General features: G+C 49.2%; 1 protein-coding gene across 3 annotated transcripts in view; it reads right to left on the reverse strand.

Moving 5' to 3' along the window:
* Positions 1–22,500, reverse strand: part of LOC136664640 (BAH and coiled-coil domain-containing protein 1) — a 116,316-nt gene that overhangs the window by 24,752 nt on the left and 69,064 nt on the right. For 2 of the 3 annotated variants that reach the window (XM_066641960.1, XM_066641962.1), the window contains exons 4-14: positions 19,833–19,958; positions 16,614–18,854; positions 16,244–16,358; positions 15,939–16,144; positions 15,328–15,486; positions 12,809–13,053; positions 11,159–11,504; positions 6,154–7,053; positions 2,294–2,463; positions 2,050–2,186; positions 1,773–1,886 (exon numbers count right to left, since the gene is read on the reverse strand). In XM_066641960.1, the coding sequence (XP_066498057.1) occupies positions 1,773–1,886; positions 2,050–2,186; positions 2,294–2,463; positions 6,154–7,053; positions 11,159–11,504; positions 12,809–13,053; positions 15,328–15,486; positions 15,939–16,144; positions 16,244–16,358; positions 16,614–18,854; positions 19,833–19,958 (4,759 nt within the window). The remainder of the gene's footprint in view (positions 1–1,772; positions 1,887–2,049; positions 2,187–2,293; positions 2,464–6,153; positions 7,054–11,158; positions 11,505–12,808; positions 13,054–15,327; positions 15,487–15,938; positions 16,145–16,243; positions 16,359–16,613; positions 18,855–19,832; positions 19,959–22,500) is intronic. The other variant, XM_066641961.1, reaches the window with a different exon arrangement.

Consider the following 22,500-nt stretch of genomic DNA (forward strand, 5'->3'; position numbering starts at 1 on the left):
TCCACACTGTGCTGGACGCCACGAGGACACAACTACGAGAGCGGAAACACAGCGGAGGAGACGGGGCAACAGCACAGCCAATACCATGGAACACTGCCCAGATATCAGCAGGGGGGGGGGAGAGAGAGAGAGAGAGAGAAAGCTAGCAAGCATGAGAGCAGAGGAAGAGAGATAGAGAGAGAAAGCATGAGAACAGAGGTAGAGAGGGAGGGAGAGAGAGAGAGGGGTATAGAGGGAGAGAGAGAGAGAGAGAGAGAGAGAGAGAGAGATAGAGGGGTATAGAGGGAGAGAGAGAGAGAGAGAGAGAGAGCATGAGAGCAGAGGTAGAGAAAGAGAGGTGTAGAGAGAAAGTGAGGTATAGAGAGAGAGACAGAAAGAGAGAGAGAGAGAGAGAGAGAGAGAGAAAGTAAGCATAGGAGCAGAGGCAGAGGAAGAGAGAGAGAGAGAGAGAGACAGAGAGTGAGAGAGAGAGAGTATGAGAGCAGAGTTAGAGAGAGAGAGAGAGAAAGTAAGCATAGGAGCAGAGGTAGAGGAAGAGAGAGAGTCAGAGACATATAGAGAGACAGAGACAGATAAAGACATATAGAGAGACAGTGAGAAAGAGAGAGAGTGAGAGACACAGAGTGAGAAAGAGAGAGTGAGACAGAGATAGATAAAGACATATAGAGAGACAGTGAGAAAGAGAGAGAGTGAGAGACACAGAGTGAGAGAGAGAGAGAGAGTGAGCTGCTATGCTTACGCGTGGGTACTGATGACAGAGCTAATTGAAAATTGACAAGCACTCTCTTGACCTGCGTGGCACAGAGGAGCCGTAGACATTACACACACGTCCCAGAGCAAGGCCTTTGCTTGTCCTCAGACCTCAGCCGAACAGTATGCATTTACATCAGCGTCTATCAGCGGTACAAGCCATGTCCCACTCTACTGTTTCTCCTTGGGGTTTAGTTTTAACAGAGGGCTTTATGTACGCACCAAAAAATATTCTCATTTCATAACCTTCACACCGTGTGAACATTTCATGAAGAATCCACCAATTCCCTCACATCTAGCTCTTAAACTTTAACAAACAACAGCTTAATAACGGACAAGGTTTTCCATGATGTGGCCCCTTTAAACGTATCTGCTTTTGTTGCTTCTTATTAAGATAAAGCTCTGCTTTCATAAACAAATACTTCCAACAGAAACCAGCTGCATGTAATGAATTCATAACCACGCTGGAGCACGTATCAGCTTCATTACACTGTGTGTGTGTGTGTGTGTGTGTGTGTGTGTGTGCGGGACCTTTTGCCCCTCTTGACCTGATATGACACCGGCACTATACGGCAAGGCTGCGCCACATTCCTGGCACCGGGCTATATTACAGGAGCGTTTCGCAGTGCTCCTATTACAAGTCCTGCCTGTCAAAGGCCTCCAGGTCTTTCACTACAGCAGTGCTCTTCAGCTTGAGGACTATCAGGGAGAGAGCCATATATATATTATATATATAGCACTGTTCAATTTAAACCTAAACACCAGGCAGCACTCACACAGTTGAAGCTCCACAGATCCAGTCTGCTTCCACGGATCGCCATGTAATGCAACTCAGGCTCAGCACTGATTAGGTGAAGATAAGGCTGAACTGGACTTCCTCGCAGGGGTCAGACAAGTTCACGGGTTTCCTGTTTATAGTACGGGGAGCAGCCTTCATGGATTGCACTGATACCCAGGGCTTATCTGTGTGTTTGCATGGGGAACGAGAAGGAGGAGGAAGCGGGGAGGCATTAGTTGCTTACTTGACTTTCTTCTGAGGCTCTGTGGGGGCCACAGACCCCAGGCCCGAGGTGGATTTCCGCTTGCGTGGTCGGCCGGGGCCCCGACGCGCAGGACTTCGAGGAGTCTCCTCTTTCCTGGAGGAAGGAAAGAAAAAGCAAAGCGACGTTTGGATACGTGATTTATCGCCAAGGGGTGGACAGTGACCTGAATCACAGCACCTAGGTTCTCACTGGTGGCTTTTTAGAAATATATGTTTCATTGAGGAGCACTCGGACCAGGAAGGAGAGCGGTGCTTACTGGTGGTCGTGCTTCCTCTGCAGCTTGGCCAGCTCCTTTTGCTTCTCTTTGTAGCGCCGTTGCAGCTCTGCTAGCCTCACCCTCATAGCCAGCTCTTGCCCGTCCATAGTCTCCATCGCAGCCTTTACAGGACACGCCTGTCAATGAGAGCATATATAAATATGTTTGAGAGCCATCACTCAAAGATGACACTGGCAAATTTCAACAAGCTTATTTGTGTAATTTACAAAAAAACATAAAATACCGGCTCATGACGAGGTGTCCAGTTGCATTTCCGGCGCAGGTTGAGGGTACGTTTGGCTGGATATTGCTTCCCAGCTTCTGCCATGCTGTTTTCCTTGGAACGCAACTCCAGGGCACGGGCGGCTGCCAAGGTAGCCAGGCTCTGGAGGTCAAAGATGAGTTGCTCATCTCCTGTGTAAAGAGACGAGAGAAATACAGGGGTTACACAATGTAACTGAAACACCTGTCATTGTAGTGTGGGAGGTGTCATGGCTAAATTGGAGCAGCCTGGTGGACAATCTTCATTAACTCCACACTGCATGTGCATCCAATGGTTCAAACACTGTGTCCTGAAGGCGGTGCCGTGTATCAGGACGACAACGCACCAATACACACAGCAAGACTGGTGAAAGACTGGTTTGATGAACATGAAAGTGAAGTTGAACATCTCCCATGGCCTGCACAGTCACCAGATCTAAATATTATTGAGACACTTTGGGGTGTTTTGGAGGAGGGAGTCAGGAAACGTTTTCCTCCACCAGCATCACGTAGAGACCTGGCCACTATCCTGCAAGAAGAATGGCTTCAAATCCCTCTGACCACTGTGCAGGACTTGTGTATGTCATTCCCAAGACCAACTGACGCTGTATTGGCCGCAAAAGGAGGCCCTACACCACACTAATAAATTATTGTGGGCTAAAACCAGGTGTTTCACTTTCATTGTCCAACCCCTGTAGATTATGTCCTACAGAGTTTACCACAAATCAGGAGTTGGGCTCATTTCAATGGAGCAACCTCAACACTGTGTTTAGAACGACTATTAAGTTACATATTACCCTTAATTTGCACATGGTGGATCATGACTGAATTTGCAGATGCTGCTTTAAGAGATACCGTCTAGATTCCCCACCTCCAGCTCCAAGCGTTTAGCAAGCAACACTAAAATAATGGACAAACAGGGATAATCTATAATGTATAAGCTGCATCCTCCCGCTTACTGCAAGTATTTTGATGTCTTTCAAATGTGCAACAAACGCTGAGAGACACGATGTTGTTTTAGACAATTTAGAAACACTTTTCAAGCAGGATCTTCTGGGACTTGTTAAATGGGTTTTAAATGCGTTCGAAGGCTCAGCCGAAACACAAAACATCGTTTTGCATGAATAAAAAAGTGCCTTCATAGAAGGGAAGCTTTTAAAGCATGTTTATAACAATGTGCTAATGGGCTAATTAGCCCTGGCAATGCTCTGGAGCCGCGGAAAACATCGAGTGCTTTTGTGATCGCGGACCAAGTTTTAAGCGAACGTGTCTTGTTCAGGGTGGGATCACAAGCCACTGCAGTTGCTGTTTTGCGAGTTCTGCGCAGATCAAACAGGTTTACAGAAACCAAATGTGCAGATCAGCCTCCCTCTGGACAAAAACTAATGGCAGCAGCCTGGTTATCCTCTCTCCCCAGGGTTTACTGTCATTAGAGCGTGTTTTCAGTGTACAGGGCTGCTGCTGCTGGAAAGAAACACGGTGCTAAAACTAAGCAGCAATTTCATTTTATGGCAGTCTCAGGACTGAAGGAGAAGTCAGGTTTGAGAAGGAGATTCTCTGATTCTGAGTATTCTGTGATTAAGATTCGAATCCAGATCCTTGGACTTTTATTTTGGAAGTTTGCTCAAACCTGCACTCTTTGGATATTACTTTAACTGAAGTGGAACACGCCCTGTGAAGGACCGGCGCCCCCTCCAGGGTGTGTTCCCGCCTTGCGCCCAATGATTCCAGGTAGGTTCTGGACCCACCGCGACCCTGAACTGGATAAGGGTTACAGACAATGAATGAATGAAGTGGAACACAAAGGCCAACTTGACCACAAAAATGGCTTATAATTATCACTGCATTCAGCAGATGATTCTAACCATGTGACAGAGGTAGGAAACCTGACCAAGGACTCTTATTGGTGCAGTGTGGTCTGCCATATTGAAGTCAGCGCTCTTACACACTGTATCTAATTTATTTGTAATTAAAAATGTAAACCCTTCCATGGTAAATGTAGTATTAAAAATGAGTGTCATTTCATTAACATTAAAAACAACAACAAAAAATGTTTTTTTTTTTCTATTTTCAACACTATTTTCTCAAATGTTAATTTCAAAGTCGCCATCTTTAAATCGTCTAAACCAGGGGTCGGCAACCTTTACCACTCAAAGAGCCGTTTGGACCCGTTTCACTCAGTAAAGAACACACGGGGAGAAACAAAACCCTTTTAAATGAAATAACACTGCATTAACAGGGTTTTTTGCCTTTGTGCTGTGTGTAAACAAACTACACTGTGTTACATTTATGAAATCAACGAACGACTGCAGAGAACGTGAAATAACATTTCTGCATTCAACAAAACATTTTTAACTCCGAAAAAAAGACGTTGTGTTGACGGTTAAGTAAAATACTCAATGTCTATTTGAGTCCCTGTAGTAGTGGAAAAAAACGCCAAAATTAAATTATCCACTGACAGCAAACAACAACGCTGTCCTCTCTCTGCGTGCCGTCATTATTTTACTGGCGCCGTGCAGCGGTCAGAAAGTTCCAGAAACCGCACACTGGCGGGTGTCGCACGTTGGAAGTTGTGACGTGTTTTAAGAGCGACAAAAATATTTTAAATATTAAATATTAACATATTTTAGATGTTACAAGATCGCCATAATCTTCATAGAATTACATTTTGAAAATGAACGAACAGTGGGAGAATGATTTAATTTTGAATTACAATTATACAATTATAGAAACAAACACACACACACACACACACACCAAAAAAAGGCTTTAAAAAGTATGAATACGCCTAATAATTTAGCTAGTGTTAACTCTCCCAACTGAAATTCTAAGATCAAATACAATAAATAAAGTACAGTGGAACCTCTACTTACGAACTTGATCCGTTCGTTTCTCGAGTCAATTTTCCCCATTTAAAATAATGGAAAAGCAATTAATGTGTTCCAGCCCCCGCCCTGAAAGTCACCCTTTTTGCACTGATATATGTTTACAACACTCTCAAATTAGTAAAAAAAATACATGTAGCGTTACTAAAAATAAAAGAGAAATACAGTGGTAACAGTAATAAACGACTGGCTGGAGCAGTAACACAGGCACTGGCTGTATGACGGGAGGTGGGGGGTGGGTGGAATAACGGAGAGTAGGCGGTGAATGTGGGGAGACGAGGCGTAGATACGGCTTAACTTAGCACGAATTTCGATGTCTGCTATTTACGCTAATGCTAAATTGCTAAAGCTACAATGTGCTAATCTTAAAAGCTCACTTCAGTCTGGGCGCTGGGAGACTCGCCTATTGGGGTCAGTGGCCGTTTCCAGCCGCCGGCTCGATGGAGGCTCGGGTTCGTTTCTAGAGTCGTGGTTCGTTGGTGGAGGCAAGGAATATTCAAATGCCCGGTTCGTATCTTGGAAAGTTCGTTAGTAGAGGTTCCACTGTACTTCTTGTCAGAAATCCTGTTAACACTCTCAGAAAGAAAGGTACTGTACAGGTACGTTACTGTCACTAAAGATACTAACAGTGTAAATGTATCTTTAAAGGTACAGCAGGGGTTTTTAAGTCCAGTTGTGGTCCCTAAAGGTATAATACCATCTCTTCTCCAGAAAGGGGTGAATATTTGTAAACCTTCATTACAGAAATTACAAAAAATGGGGCGTATGAATCAACACAACTTATGTTCCTTATCTAAAGTGTTATTGAAAATGTATCCTTGAGGGTACCACCACAGTGACATTTTTTCTGAGAGTGTGCCTTGCTTCCTGAAACCACAATGACCTAGATTTCAAACAGCTCTAGATTAAGGTTTGGGTAATTCATTATGGGCTATTCCTATATCCAGCAGGAGCTCACCTTCACCGTTGCCTGCACTGTGTCGATTCTGCTGGAGCTCCAGATCGGCCAACTCGCTTAGGAGCTCTATGCCATGTGTGCTGGGGTAGAACTTGCTACTACAGTCCTGAGGAGGAGTGAAAGGGGGCGGAGAAGGAGGAGGACAGTCTCCACAGAAGGCTGCAGCGATCAGGAGCTCCAGGCTCCAGTAGCTTGGTGCAAGGGTCTTGGGGCATGGAGTGGTGCAGACAGGAGATGGACAGGGACTGGACAGGATTTGCACACAGTCATCCTCCTGAGTTTTCTCTGTCGTGTCTTCTACCACCGCCTCCGTGTTTGTGTTTATCTGGAGCTCTGACAGACCGTCGGGGACACACCGATGCTCCGGATCCGGTGTCCTCTGCTCTCTCTGAGCTTCCAGCTCAGGAACCCCCTCAGCAACCTGTTCTGGAAGAACCACAGTCGCTTCCTCCGGACACGGGAGGATGGAGACATCCTGTTGGACTTCCTCTGCTTGAGTGATGGGACACCCAACTGCTTCACAGGCAGCAGGGTCAGCAGGGGAACCGATGAGCATTGTGGTCTGCTCCTGCACTTGCTCCTCCTCCACGGGCATACAGCAACTCACAGCTTCCACTGGGACTGGCTCCTCCCTGTGTTCCAACACACCTTCTGCCTGCTCTTCGACCAGATCTTCCTCGCTCTTTTCCTCCAGGGGCAACTGGGACTCTGGGATCGGCCTGATTATTGCATGGCACTCGAGTCTCTCTGCAAGGTTTGAGAGAGGGGCTGGGGCATGCTCGACGGGCTCCACTGGAATGGTCTCCAGCTCGGCTGGCTCAGCCAACTGTACGTCTTGGGGGGAGGGCCCACCTCTGTACCCTAGGTTGATTGCAGGATAAGTGTATTCAGGTGGAAGATCTAAGGCAAGGAAAGAATGAAAATTACAAGAGTGCAACAGTTGCATGCACCTTCACAAACATTATCACTGCACCATTTTATAAAAATTAACAAGTTAAAATCGTTAACAGTGAGGGGTGATGGAAGCCAGATATCTATTTATTGCACAAAGTAGCTACATAGTGACATCTGACATGTCGCAGTCACACAGCTCCAGGGTCCTCTAGGCTGTGGTTTCTAGTCCCGCTCCGGGTGACTGTCTGTGAGGAGTGTGGTGTGTTCTCCCTGTGTCAGTGTGGGTTTCCTCAGGGTGACTGTCTGTGAGGAGTGTGGTGTGTTCTCTCTGTGTCTGAGTGGGTTTCCTCCGGGTGACTGTCTGTGAGGAGTGTGGTGTGTTCTCTCTGTGTCTGAGTGGGATTCCTCCGGGTGACTGTCTGTGAGGAGTGTGGTGTGTCCTCTCTGTGTCTGAGTGGGTTTCCTCCGGGTGACTGTCTGTGAAGAGTGTGGTGTGTTCTCCCTGTGTCAGCGTGGGTTTCCTCCGGGTGACTGTCTGTGAGGAGTGTGGTGTGTTCTCCCTGTGTCTGTGTGGGTTTCCTCCGGGTGACTGTCTGTGAGGAGTGTGGTGTGTTCTCCCTGTGTCTGCATGGGTTTCCTCCGGGTGACTGTCTGTGAGGAGTGTGGTGTGTTCTCCCTGTGTCTGAGTGGGATTCCTCCGGGTGACTGTCTGTGAGGAGTGTGGTGTGTCCTCTCTGTGTCTGAGTGGGTTTCCTCCGGGTGACTGTCTGTGAAGAGTGTGGTGTGTTCTCCCTGTGTCAGCGTGGGTTTCCTCCGGGTGACTGTCTGTGAGGAGTGTGGTGTGTCCTCTCTGTGTCTGAGTGGGTTTCCTCCGGGTGACTGTCTGTGAGGAGTGTGGTGTGTTCTCCCTGTGTCTGCGTGGGTTTCCTCCGGGTGACTGTCTGTGAGGAGTGTGGTGTGTTCTCCCTGTGTCTGTGTGGGTTTCCTCCGGGTGACTGTCTGTGAGGAGTGTGGTGTGTCCTCTCTGTGTCTGAGTGGGTTTCCTCCGGGTGACTGTCTGTGAAGAGTGTGGTGTGTTCTCCCTGTGTCAGCGTGTGTTTCCTCCGGGTGACTGTCTGTGAGGAGTGTGGTGTGTTCTCCCTGTGTCTGCGTGGGTTTCCTCCGGGTGACTGTCTGTGAGGAGTGTGGTGTGTTCTCTCTGTGTCTGCGTGGGTTTCCTCCGGGTGACTGTCTGTGAGGAGTGTGGTGTGTTCTCCCTGTGTCTGAGTGGGATTCCTCCGGGTGACTGTCTGTGAGGAGTGTGGTGTGTTCTCCCTGTGTCTGCGTGGGTTTCCTCCTGGTGCTCCGGTTTCCTCCCACGCTCCAAAAACACACGTTGGTAGGTGGATTGGAGATTCACACACATTGGTAGGTGTGAATGTGTGAGTGAATATGTGAGTGTGTGTCTGGCGCCCCCTCCAGGGTGTGTTCCTACCTTGCGCTCAGTGATTCCAGGTAGGCGGCAGTGGGTCCGGATAAGGGTTACAGGCAACGAATGAATGAATAAATCCGTGTATTTTTGGGAGGGAGGTAAAGGTGTAATGTGATATGGATGACAAACTGCCTGAAGATAACCCTTCTTTTTTATTATAATAATATCTCAGTGTAGCGTTGATCATTTTTGAATTAGAATCTTAGTTTGTTTTAAAACAAACTAATGCTTAATGCTTTAATGCTTTAGACTAAGCATTAGCATAATAGAGAAGAGAAAAGAGAGAGAGAGTAAAAGTGAGATTAAGTTATGAGATTTATGTCAGTAGGCCCTTTAAAGAGACTGAATAATGGGAGCAAGTTGTGGCCAAATTTGGTCAAATTTACACAGTCACAGTACAAACAGGAATATTTTTACTCATAATACACCTCAAGTAAAGTGTGTTAGCCGAACCGTGCCCTGGTCTTTGCTGTACTCGGCATCAGTCGAGTAGTTAGGGAGTAATTCTGATGAGGGCCAGTGCTGTGTTTCCTCAACTGCTCTGGCACTTTTATATCCTCTGGCACACTGCAGTGCCTAGAGAGGTGTTAATGATGATGAAAAGGGTGTGGACCGAGAGGGAGTTGGTGGTGGTATGGGTGGAGGCTCTGAACGGAGTGTTTCTCGTCATTACAGAGGTGGCGGCCAAAGCTCGGGAGCTGAGCTGTCGGCCATTTTCCGTAGCTTAGTCAATCATGCACTTGCCAGTGCAGCCACCCACACAGAGACGCAGAGTCTGAAACAGCCGCAGTGATCCTGCATGAGTGTGGAGGCATTCAGTGCATGTAACGATCTGCATATGGTGCTCTTGTTTTGGAGACTCAGTGACTGGAATCACTTCTTTTTTTTTTTTTCCAGAGAAAAAGAAAATAAGGTGGGTGAGCGCAATGATTGATTTCATGTGCTTTCTTTGAAACCCAATAACACATTGCAAAACTATCTCTCAGCTCTCCAAGCAGGTCTATCAGAAGCCTATCGTTTAATGCAGAGGGGACCCACAGAGTAAAAGCCAATTTATCCTTTGGCACTGAGACGTTTGTCTGGACCTCACAGAGTGCACTTCTCAAATTCATTCATTCATTCATTCATTCATTGTCTGTTAGGGGGCAGTTCAGGGTTGGGTGGAACACACCCTGAAGGGGGCGCCAGTCCTTCACAGGGCGACACACACTCCCACATTCACTCACACACTCACATCTACTGAAACTTCTGGGTCTCCCCCTACCAACGTGTGTTTTTGGAGTGTGGGAGGAAACCGGAGCTCCCGGAGGAAACCCACGCAGACACAGAGAGAACACACCACACTCCTCGCAGACAGTCACCCGGAGGAAACCCACGCAGACACGGGGAGAACACACCACACTCCTCGCAGACAGTCACCCGGAGGAAACCCACACAGACACAGAGAGATCACACCACACTCCTCACAGACAGTCACCCAGAGGAAACCCAAACAGACACAGGGAGAACACACCACACTCCTCACAGACAGTCACCCGGAGGAAACCCACGCAGACACAGGGAGAACACACCACACTCCTCGCAGACAGTCACCCGGAGGAAACCCACGCAGACACAGGGAGAACACACCACACTCCTCACAGACAGTCACCTGGTGGAAACCCACGCAGACACAGGGAGAACACACCACACTCCTCGCAGACAGTCACCCGGAGGAAACCCACGCAGACACAGGGAGAACACACCACACTCCTCGCAGACAGTCACCCGGAGGAAACCCACGCAGACACAGGGAGAACACACCGCACTCCTCACAGACAGTCACCCAGAGGAAACCCACGCAGACACAGGGAGAACTTCACAAATTCTAAAACTAGTAGTACTGCACCACTACATTGTTTACTACACAGGGTGACGGAAGATATATGGGATTCTGCCCTAGTGGTTTGGCAGTGTAATTGCAGATTGATGCAGACACCAATGCTGATGTGTTACAACATCGCAGGACCCATGAACAGGCTGGGGCATAAGCCGCGTTGAGCCTTGAGTTGTATAATCAGTGAAGTGCACTATGTAGAGAGTAGGGCACTATTTGGAACAGAGTGTAGTTTGTGTGCAGTGCCAGGAAAGGAATAAATACAATGTCCAAACTGTTCCCTGCCTGGGTCCCTGGTCTTCACATCGAGGACTTTTCTTCTGTATTTTTCCCTTAATTTGTTCCATCTTTTTCTCACTCTGACGTCCAAACCAACTTCTGAGAACATTCCTTGCTATGAATAAGCTGTTGTCTGCAGTCTTTATAGTGTGGCAATGAGGAGTTCATATTTCTGGACTTCCTCAGCTGAGCTTTTCTCAACTTGAAACATGTTCGTTCAACTGCTGACCAATCACGGTTGATGTGGTCTGCGTTGGAGCAAGGGAGTCAGGCTATGACGTAGTGTACGGGGTGGGGTATGTGAATACGCCTGACCTGCACGTTGATTACGGCGTAGATATGATGCAGAAGCATAAACTGACCTTGCAATAAACTCATTTCAAAGGTCCACTGGTTCATTTTCAGAACCAATGTTGTGGACACTCTACGTGATAATGATGAAGAAAAAGGTTAAGACTGAGAAGCCCCACTCCATCCGTTCTTACCTGGCTCCATCGACTGGGGGTAGTCCTGTGGAGGCTGTCCCTCTGCCCTCTTGTCCTGTGACTCCACTGCTTTGGGCATTTGTGATGGTGCAGGGCTGATAGCAGGGGACCGGGGAGCGGCAGCTGCTGGACTAGGGGCAGGACAGGGAGTGGACGCTGTGCTTTTCGGATGAGGGTGCATACACGGAGACTGGCAACAGGGAGATAGGTGTACCGCAGAGGCTCTAGGAGGTGAAGTGGTCTGGTTCGCTGGACCATAGGCATAAGACTTGGCAGCTTTGGGAGTCCTGGGCTCAGACAGGATGTCCTCCAACTCCATGCTCTGCTCCTCTGGTTTCTTCTGCATCTGCAAGAAGTGGAGTTTCAGGATTAAGACAGAGCAAGTCCATAAAGAGGCTCCTGACCTGAGAGATTGTTGACCCAAGCTAGCTGACAAATGCTAACACACACACACACACACACACACAAACGCTCTTTAAAAGATGTGCAGTTTGGCGCCTGTGCACTGCTAAATAAGGCAGAAATTTAGAGCCTCAATGTCTATTGATTTTAAACTGTGACAGAATCGAGCCCAGACAGAAATACCCTCGAATCGTACAGGAATTCTTAGGAAGCTGTGGAGCTGTGGGAGCTGTTGTGGTTTGATAGGGGGATTTTTCAGATGAAAACTCATGATTCACTGGCTCCGAGTGCTGTTTACTCCCCTCTGCATAAAAACAGCTGTAGATCTCCATGAAGAGCAGAACGGTCTCTCTCTGTGTCAGGTGTCAAACACATGCTCCCTAAAGAGGAGCCCAAATGGTTCAGAGATAAACGGATCCATGAGATGATAAAGACCCTTAACCCTATCAAACCCAATAACTGGCTAGCGACAAACATAAGGGACTTTTAATTTGCGTAATCGCGTAATCACGAACATCGGAATCTCTATCTTTAAATCATCTAATACACTATTATCCCCAGAAACATAACAAATCGATGAACATGTTTTCACAGCTCTTTGATGCAATGCATTTTTCTCACTTTCCATTCATTCATTCATTCATTTGATGCCTGTAACCGCTTCTCAAATTGAGGGGATCCGGAGCCTACCCGGAATTCTTACCTATTCACTGGGCGCAAGGCAGGAACACACCCTGAAGGGGGCGCCAGTCCTTCACAGGGCGACACACACTCACACATTCACACCTACGGACACTTTTGAGTCGCCAATCCACCTACCAACGTGTGTTTTTGTTTTTCGTGTGTGGGAGGACACCGGAGCACCCGGAGGAAACCCACGCAGACACAGAGAGAACACCGAGTCGCCCGGAGCCGGGCTTAAGCCCACAACCCCAGGACCCTGGAGCTGTGACTGAGACACTACCTGCTGCAGTTCCCTCTCACTTAACGTTTAAGTTATTTTTACTTTTCAATAAAACGACCGCTGTCATGTTTAACACTCGCCATAAACTGACAAAAGAGTGGGAGAATGTCTGAATTAGATTTGTATTCACTTTAAAACTTGTTTTTTAAACACCTTATAATAATAGGCTTCTGATGGCTTTGTAACATTGCACCCTTTACATATCAGCAGATGTGCTAGGTTCTATCCTGCATCACACTGAGACCTGGTCACATGCTGAGGCCATTTTAAAAGGTGACAGTAACCTGGTTGTGACCGCTCCTGTGCTGCAGCTCCATGCCGTGTGCTCCTCTGTGCTGCTGCGGCGGCTGAGGCGGCTGCTGATGGCTGGGGTGTTGCTGATGCTGCAGCTGCTGATGCTGCTGGAGTGCGTACAGCTCCTGTTGCCGTAGAAACTGGGAGCGAGAATACACAGCAGGATGCTGCATGTGGGAGGGTGGCCCTCGGGCCCTGTACACTGGGGGCCATAGACCAGGCTGCTCCATCACATCTAATGAAAGAGAAGTATAGAAGAGAGGGAGTGGAAGTCAGAGATTGTTAGAGTTATAATGGTATTATAGGGAGATTAAAAGCGTTAATGTATAGTTCTCACGCACAGATCCGTCATCATCGCTGCCAAAAATCACTAACACATGCATTTATTTCATTCTCCTTCACAGAGGGTGCAGTACTCTCCTCTCTGTTCCACAAACACAGCCCACACTAAGGGCATGGGAGCAGGCCTGTTCAGCCAAACAGAAGCACTCCCACGTTCTCGCGCTCTCACACACATACGACGTGCCTAGAGCTTTCTGGAATGTTCAAGCAACTACACGTTGTTGATGATGGGGATGATGAGGAGGATACTTCGCTGATAGGACACAGGATGGAAACAGTTGGGACTTGGCTTTCTTTAGGCCTCTGTGAGCAATCAACCCGAGCCTGCCCCCTGTAAAACCCCGACTCTGAAAGCCATGTAGACCAGAAGAGCTCCCGGTTCCCATGTTAGAGAGCCGCTGCTTCTACTGCCTCCGCTGTGGGATCCCGCCGGGGAATGTGCTGCGGGTCAGAGACAGCTGAGCGCACTGACTATGACACATCCATGGCCCACGCCTCGCGCGGTCCCAGTGTGTTTTTCAGCTCCAAACTCACACACCCATGCTGACCCACCCTACTCAATATCCCCCTCCGACCCCAGCACACCACGGACCCCGGTTCTGAAACGTTAACCCGGCTTGGCTAATGTTTCCCGGGGGAAGAGTTTTGTGGATGTGCTTCCTGACTCAGCTCGGATTCCTGTGGAGAGCGGAAGGAAGCGAAGCTCTGTCGAGGACAGAGGGCTAATTAAATTTCACAGCGGAGCAGAGGCCTGCGTAGACCCTCCGAGTCCAGAGAAGCCCTTATTCTAGTGAAGCACAGACACAGCCTCTGTGTGAAGAGCTAGGGAGGGGGAGGGGTTGGAAGGGGGGCATCCTGACCCATCCGGATGACTATCCCTATGGAGCTGGAGCAGGTGGTCCACAGGAAATAGCCGGACTTAGGGGGAGTTTGTGCACAAGTTTTGTCCATTAGCTCAGCCCAAACAGCCCAAGCAATGGCTCCTCTGTAAACAGCGGTGTCCTCTACGGCCACTCTTGAGCCGTCTTGAAACCGGAAAGTCACCCCAATTAGTCACTGCTCAGATGATTCAGAAGACCCAGAGGTGGTTACCATGTGGTGGAATGAAGGAAGGTTGACGAATCCCATAAACGAAGCCGCTTTTACAAATATCTGCTGTGACTTCTGTATGCCACATTGTTTCTATCACTGTATAAAAGACGTTCAAGGCCATTTTTCTTGTTGGATCCGCTCTGTGCAAGGTCGTTCGGGTCGGGGTTAAAAGCTCTCTGCCCTTCCAGATAAAGCAAAAGCAGTGAGAGAGAGCGAGAGAGACAAAGAAAGCATACTGATTGGTCTCTACATGAGCTTTCTCTGTGGGCGGGGCTTAACAGTCTACCTCTTTTTTCATTGGCCATCGGTTTAGAGTCACGCAGTGCTATGGCAGATTGTGAGGTCAGGCAGACATTGGACGAGGACGACTGGGTTGCAGAGAGACCTCAAAGAGAGACCAATCAGGATGCTTTATTTGGCACTCTCTCTCACTGAGTGTGTGTGTGTGTTTTCTTTCTGAGATCCACGCTCTGAAAAGGTCACTTCAAACGATCCGTAAACGACCAGTATCCTCATCTCGGTTTGTGCTTTTCAACATTTGTAGTCTCTCTGTTGACTAAAATCCTCCTTTTCATTGCCGTGAACAAAGAGAGAGGGAGAGAAAGCCTAGCATACCGGACTGAGACGCTTTGTTTTTTACCCATTTACTGGCTTTGTAAACACATTCGACAGGTTCCGAGCACGCTCAGAGACCTCGTCTGCTAGCAAAAAGATGAGGAAACAGCTTCTGAGTTTTATAAAAGGTGTTTTTTGATTACAATCTTGAACGTCATCTTTAATGGCATCTCCCTGAAATGAGCGTTTGCAGAGTGGGATGTCTGGGTAAAAGCTTAATAATGACTGCCATTAGCAGTGCAGCAATGAAGTGCAACTGATGTTGTTGAATCATATTTTTAAATACCAAAACAGGACTGAAAATTCATGTATTTTATGGGGGAGCACAGTCCATTGTCTTGTAACGTGGAGAACAGAGCCTCTGTCATTGCTAATCCCATAGAAACTGCAATATATCCAACATATCCCCCCACCCCTCGATTTCAGGACGGTGCTGTAAATGTAATGGAGGGACTATTACCTAAGTGATGAGTGGCTGGGTGGGAGGCCGGCTCACTGGGCAACACCACCAGCTGGGCAGAAGGGTCCTGTGGCAGGGGCAGTACAGGCTGCAGTGGAGCTGGCATGGCTGCAGAGAAACCAGGGGGAAGATTCTGGTGGAGAGCAGTGTGACTGATACCTGAGTAATGAGGAAAGGGAGGACAGATTTTTAGATAAAGCCTCACAGATAAATGATTGTACCAGGTACAGGTGTAGTACGGTTTACTGTGCACTTCATCCCAAAGGAATCTGGCTTATTCCTCTTTTACGTAATTACAGTCAGTGCCGAATGGACGCACCACTTTGTGTTTGTCTCTATCACTGTCTCTTCTTATAATAAATTGTAATCTACCTTCTGAACTCAACAGGAGTGACGCTGTGTTTACATCGCTGAACTGTTAGACTCTGTATAAAGTGTGAATTATGAAAGGATGCTGTTATTGCTTTAATACTGACAGCATTTGAAACAACATTATGCCCCCTTCTGGGTTTCACCACATACTGCATTTACTGACAACAGACGGCCCATCCACAGACTCCACCTACAGCCGACGTTTCAGTTGTGTTCAACCCTTTTGAAAAATGATGTACCATAGGAATGGCCTGTCATCCAGAGGGAGGGACTTCCTGTGCGTGGCATCCAATGGTGGTGCGCGGAGTGGGCATGCGCGGCGGGGTCCGTTAATTGGCCCGACTGCAGAGAATTGCCACCTGGCACCATGATATGAGAGGTGAGGTCACCATGGCAACTGTTGGAGGGATGGATCCGTGCAAATTCTACCCTTTCCTTATTATCCCTGAGAAGACAGATGGGAAGAGGGTGAAAGGTTACAGGGTGAGTAAGTGAAAGAGAAGTGTGTGTGTGTGAGACAAAGAATGAGAAGTGGGTTATTTACCTGATAAATGTGTCTCGCTCCCTGTCCAGACACGGATGACCAATGTGCTCTCCACTCATTCTTTTCCTCTCCTCTTCTCCGGGTGAATCTGAAGGATACATGGAGCGTGGAGCACCTGAGAAACAGGCTGAAATCAAACCGTTTTCTCCAATATTTCTCATACAAACTAACTGCATGTGTATTCTTGCTCATCCTGCGCAACTATTTAAATGAGTAGCAGGGAAAACTGTTTCCACTTTAGGTCCTGGCAAGCTCTGATGTTTATTTTTCATCAGGGAGGTCTTCCAGAGGTCACCCGCAAACAAGCAGAGCTGCTCTGCCCGCTCTTGTTTGTTTAAGTGGCGCCTAAAGGGTTAAGGTTCATGCTTACCTTTCATAGCCGAGGGAACTCTTCCCTGGCGGCTGCTCGGGTGGTTGTCTGGCGGACGGCACGTCGGTTCCCTCTGCCGGGCCACGGCGACCGCGATTCCCACAGGAGGCTGCCGAACTTCACCTTCGACATGAGGACCTTCCCCCATGTCCCTGCCCCGCCCCCCACAGTCGGGACGTTCGCTCTCATTGGTCGGACCTTTCCTGGACGGTAGTGTTTGTTTGTTAGCCTGCAAGGTGCAGTTACTGCCGTTGGGTCCCGTTTTCAGACTCCCCAATCCTCCGAATGGGCTTTTCTGGGAGAGGAGCAGAGGCTGCTGTTGGCTGCTGTACTTGAGAAGGCTTTTCATGGCGCTGCCTTCCCCCTGAGAGCCCAGAGCCTCCTGCTGAGTCTGTGCAGTGGCAGGGAGCGCTGGGAGAGGAGGTGGGGGAGCCATTCCTGCCGACTGGTGCTGCTGAGGCTGCTGCCTGCCGTTGCCAGCTCCCGCAACTGACTCCATGTACGCCTTGCGCTGGTCCTCCTCTGGTTGGACATGGTGGGGATGCATGGCCCAGGGCGGTACGGGTGGTTGCTGATGTGAATGGTGCTGGTGCCCGTTGCTGTTGTTGTTGCTGTAGCCATATGGAGACATCTCCATCTTGCGCTTCATTTCTTGACCGGCACTGGTCTGGTTTAGCTCCACCGAGGAAGCATCGGAACCTGCCCTGCCGTGCTGTTGGTGGCGAATACGAGCCACCTTCTGGCCATCTCGCTGCATTGAGCAACTACCCCCTCCACCAGCAGGTCCCTGCTGGGCCATGGTCTTCCCTGCAAGCGGTGAGGAGTTGGGAGGAGGCCCAGAGTGCGAACAGTCTCTATACGGTTGCGGGTTGACATTAGTGGGGTGGGATAATGGATGGCCATTTTTGGGCTCCTGCACCAGAGTAGGTCTGTATATATCTGGATCCATGCTGTTGATGCAGTCTGCACTACGGGAGCGCACAGCCTGATGCTGCTGGACGTGGCTCTGTTGCTGCTGCAGGTGATGATGACTGGGGTGCATCCAGTCTGGGGCTTTTTCTGCTTTTCTGTAAGGATGCTGCTTCTGGGGCGGGGGTTGCTGCTGCTGCTGCTGCTGTTGTTGTTGTTGTTGTTGTTGTTGTTGTTGTTGCTCCTGCTGTTTCCTATGCCAGTTCCCAGGATGCCCACCACTCCCACTCGCCTTCTCCATGGCCTTGTCCTTTGTACCATTGCTCCCACCTCCCACGCCCTGGCACTCAGGGTTTCCCAGCTGGAACGGGCCTCCGACTTTCTCCCCCAGGTGGCCGACCGATGGCACAAACGTGGGTCCGATCACTTTCGCTTCTCTTGCACCACCAGCGCTAACCACTTTTTCATGTATGGAAGGGTTGGCTATTGAGGCAGGTGGAGGGGGGCAGAAGAAGTCCGGGTGATGGTGGGCGTGGTGGCTGTGGTGCGAGTGGTGCGTGTGATGTGGATGATGTGGATGGCTCGGGTGCAGCTGTAAACAGTGGAACCCTCCCGGATGCCCCCCGCCAGTGGCCGAGCCCATGGGCAAAGGAGGGGGCACGGAGTAGGTCAAAGACTGGTGCAGTGTCTGACCCCTTTCCAGACAATCGGAATGATGCTGCTCACTGATTCTCATCTCCCCACTCACTGCTTCCTTAGTGCAGCGCCCACTGTTGCCCATATGTCTGGCTTGCACATTTGCTGAGCCTCCACCACCCCTGCTCATGCCCTCTCCTCCGCAGCTGGCCATGGAGCCCTTGGACCCAGCCCCGGCCCCAACCCCAGTGTCTCCGTTCTGCATCTTGCCGTTGAGCAGACAGGCGCTCAGTGGCTTGTTCATGCTCTGCGAATGGTCCTTGTACTCCATGAGCACAGAAGCCTTGTGCCTGTCCAAGGCCCGGCCGTTCATGTCTTCCATGGTGAGAGAGTGCTGAGGGTGATGCTGTGGGGGCTGGTGGGGGTGATGGTGCTGGGGCTGTGGATGGTGGTTGTGGGGATGGCGGTCTTTGGACTCATGTTTGCTACTGGGCCTGTCTTTGTCCTTCACGCCTGAGACCGCTCCTCTGTCTATACTAGCTTCCTTAAGGCCCTTGTGCAAGTTCATCCCACTTGCTGCGTCCCTACTGCAGGAGCCCTGCGGGTGCCCGGGCCCTGTCCTTGACATGGGTGGGATGCCGTGATTTGCTGAGATGAGCGGGGGTTGGGATGGAAGGCTTCTGAGATAGAAGTTCTCTGCGAGGGAGATCAAACAAGATCGTCAATAATTCAGGACTCCACGGAGTGAGAACAGCTTCCCATGGGTTCTACATTTTTAGAACTACACCACACTGTTGTGGAAGGTTAAGACAAAAGAAATGAGGGCAGATACAAAACATGTAGAAAACAATGAACGCAGAAAATGATTTAACTGGGTTTGATACTGGATCACGAACACCTACACTCACTGTCCATTTTATCAGCTCCACTGACCACACAGTTCTACGAGTACAGACTGTAGTCCATCTGTTTCTCTGCATACTTTCCTACCCTAGTGCACTAGTGCAGCCATCCCCGGGGAGCCGTTGTGGGTTTGGTGCCTTGCTCAAGGGCACCATGGATTTAGAGAGGAGGAAAGTGCTGTTTCTTCCCTCCCACCGCCCCCAAACCAATGACCTTTCAGTCCTAAGCCCGCTTCTCTACCCATTAGGCCAAGGCTGCCCACATGTATATTAGTGTGTTGTGCTGGTGTAGAGTGGATCAGACACAGCAGTAGCTGCTGGAGTTTTTAAACCCCTCAGTGTCTGGACTGAGAACAGTCCACCGACCAAAAACATCCAGCCGACAGCGTCCTGTGTCACTGATGAAGGACTAGAGGACGAGCGACACACACTGTGCAGCGACAGATGAGCTACTGTCTCTGACTCTACATCTACAAGGTGGACCAACGAGGGAGGAGTGTCTCACAGAGTGGACAGAGAGTGGACACAGGGTTTAAAACTCCAGCAGCACTGCTGTGTCTGATCCACTCTACACCAGCACAACACACACTAACACACCACCACCACGTCAGTGTCACTGCAGCGCTGGGAATGATCCACCACCACATCACTCCTGCTCTGTGGGGGTCCTGAGCGCTGAGGAACCGGGCAGCAGACGGTCTACAGTCTGTAATCCAGTGATTTTTCTGAGTGTGTGTGTGTGTGTGTGTGTATAGCTGATTGGTTTACTCACCTTTTTGGGTGTCGTAGAAACGATGCTGCCCATAGAGGACGCCACTGTTGGCGTGATGATCCAAATGGCTTATGGGAAGGAATGTATGGGCTAGACTCCCTGAGAAGCGAGGATACCCTGGGGCTGCTGAGAGAAGAGAAAGAGAAAGAAGAGCGGGGGGTGAGCAGAAACGAGACGAAAGGGGGAGAGATATCGTAGACAAAGCAAGTGAGAAGAGAGAGAGAGAGACTGAGACTGAAGGGAGCTCTGATAAGGACAGACAGCAGTCACCAAGCCATATTTCCTTTAGCTGTTAGGATTCTGGTCATGATTTAATCCTTAAGGTCCAATGCAGCTGGTGCTCTACATACACCAATAACCACAGGCTTTGGATGTCATATTTGCCATTCCTATTTGGGTTTGCAATGCAAACAACGGGACCAGCTCAATCTTGGGGATTTGGGTAATGGATGAATTTTGTCTCCCAAACATATGGTTCTCACTGAGCTAATCTCACAGCCTCCCCGGTGCTGAGGTAAGAGATAAGGCTGCAGAACAATAAGCAAAGAGCCGTGGCAGCAGAACCCGCTGTGCTTTAAGCCAAAGGCCAGAGTTCAACTGTGTTTCAGCTCGCTGGACTTTCCAACATCTGCCACTAGCACAACAAACCCATGTGGAAGGCAGTTACAACCGAAACCAGACAGCTCACTTTCAAGCCTTTGAAGCCTGGTTAAAAAAGTGTAGGAGAAAATAGGCCTTATTTCTGAAGAAAAAGAAAAAAAAAGGCTTTATAAATATCACTGGTGAAGAGATTCTGTGGGTGCACCACTCTTTCCATCTATGCCAGCTCCAAGGAGAAACATTTTAGAGGATATAGCATGTCATTTAAAATAGAATCAATGAGAAAATGTAGAAACGGAAACAGAAAACCAGAGGAAAATAAGAGATAGGCATTAGGTGTTAATTTGCCTGATGTGCAATAAAACCAGACAATTAACCTAGTGAATCCCCTCCTCCACAAATCTCCCTGTCACACGTTAGATCCAAAAATAGCTTCAGCGAACACCGCAATACGCCCTGTTCATTGTTAATGTGAGTGAAGTGGAGCGAGAGGATGGAAAAAAGAACAAGGGAATGAATGAATTTGATATACTCTTATGATCTCATACAGTGTTTAAAGCTCTCATTTTCACTGGTGCATTTTCATTATTTGGAGGATCCATGACCTTTGATATTTTGGGGACGTGTCGGTATTTGAGGTTAATACCTTATCTTCCGTCTGATATCAGTGCGTTTAGAACACAATACATTCATTCATCTTCTGTATCAGTTTCTTCCCGATGAGGATTGCGATGGCTCCAAAACCTACTTCGGAATATTAGTTGTATTCTTAGGCAAATATAATCAGAAATAGACATAAATAGATGAGTTACAACAAAGCTTTATGTTTGTGTATGATGCATTAAATGACAGTATCGTTCATTGTTTGTACCACCACACACCACACTCCTCACAAACAGTCACCCAGAGGAAACCCACGCAGACACAGGGAGAACACACCACACTCCTCACAGAGAGTCACCTGGAGGAAACCCACGCAGACACAGAGAGAACACACCACACTCCTCACAGAGAGTCACCTGGAGGAAACCCACGCAGACACAGAGAGAACACACCACACTCCTCACAGACAGTGACCCGGAGGAAACCCACGCAGACACAGGGAGAACACACCACACTAATCACAGACAGTCACCCGGAGGAAACCCACGCAGACACAGGGAGAACACACCACACTCCTCACAGAGAGTCACCTGGAGGAAACCCACGCAGACACAGAGAGAACACACCACACTCCTCACAGAGAGTCACCTGGAGGAAACCCACGCAGACACAGAGAGAACACACCACACTCCTCACAGACAGTCACCCGGAGGAAACCCACGCAGACACAGGGAGAACACACCACACTCCTCACAGACAATCACCCGGAGGAAACCCACGCAGACACAGGGAGAACACGCCACACTCCTCACAGACAGTCACCCGGAGGAAACCCACGCAGACACAGGGAGAACACACCACACTCCTCACAGACAGTGACCCGGAGGAAACCCACGCAGACACAGGGAGAACACACCACACTCCTCACAGAGAGTCACCTGGAGGAAACCCACGCAGACACAGAGAGAACACACCACACTCCTCACAGACAGTCACCCGGAGGAAACCCACGCAGACACAGGGAGAACACACCACACTCCTCACAGACAGTCACCCGGAGGAAACCCACACAGACACAGGGAGAACACACCACACTCCTCACAGACAGTGACCCGGAGGAAACCCACGCAGACACAGAGAGAACACACCACACTCCTCACAGACAATCACCCGGAGGAAACCCACGCAGACACAGGGAGAACACGCCACACTCCTCACAGACAGTCACCCGGAGGAAACCCACGCAGACACAGGGAGAACACGCCACACTCCTCACAGACAGTCACCCGGAGGAAACCCACGCAGACACAGGGAGAACACACCACACTCCTCACAGACAGTCACCCGGAGGAAACCCACGCAGACACAGAGAGAACACACCACACCCCTCACAGACAATCACCCGGAGGAAACCCACGCAGACACAGGGAGAACACGCCACACTCCTCACAGACAGTCACCCGGA

This window comes from Hoplias malabaricus, chromosome 13 (genome assembly GCF_029633855.1).
Source record: "Hoplias malabaricus isolate fHopMal1 chromosome 13, fHopMal1.hap1, whole genome shotgun sequence".
Classification (NCBI taxonomy): Eukaryota; Metazoa; Chordata; class Actinopteri; order Characiformes; family Erythrinidae; genus Hoplias; species Hoplias malabaricus.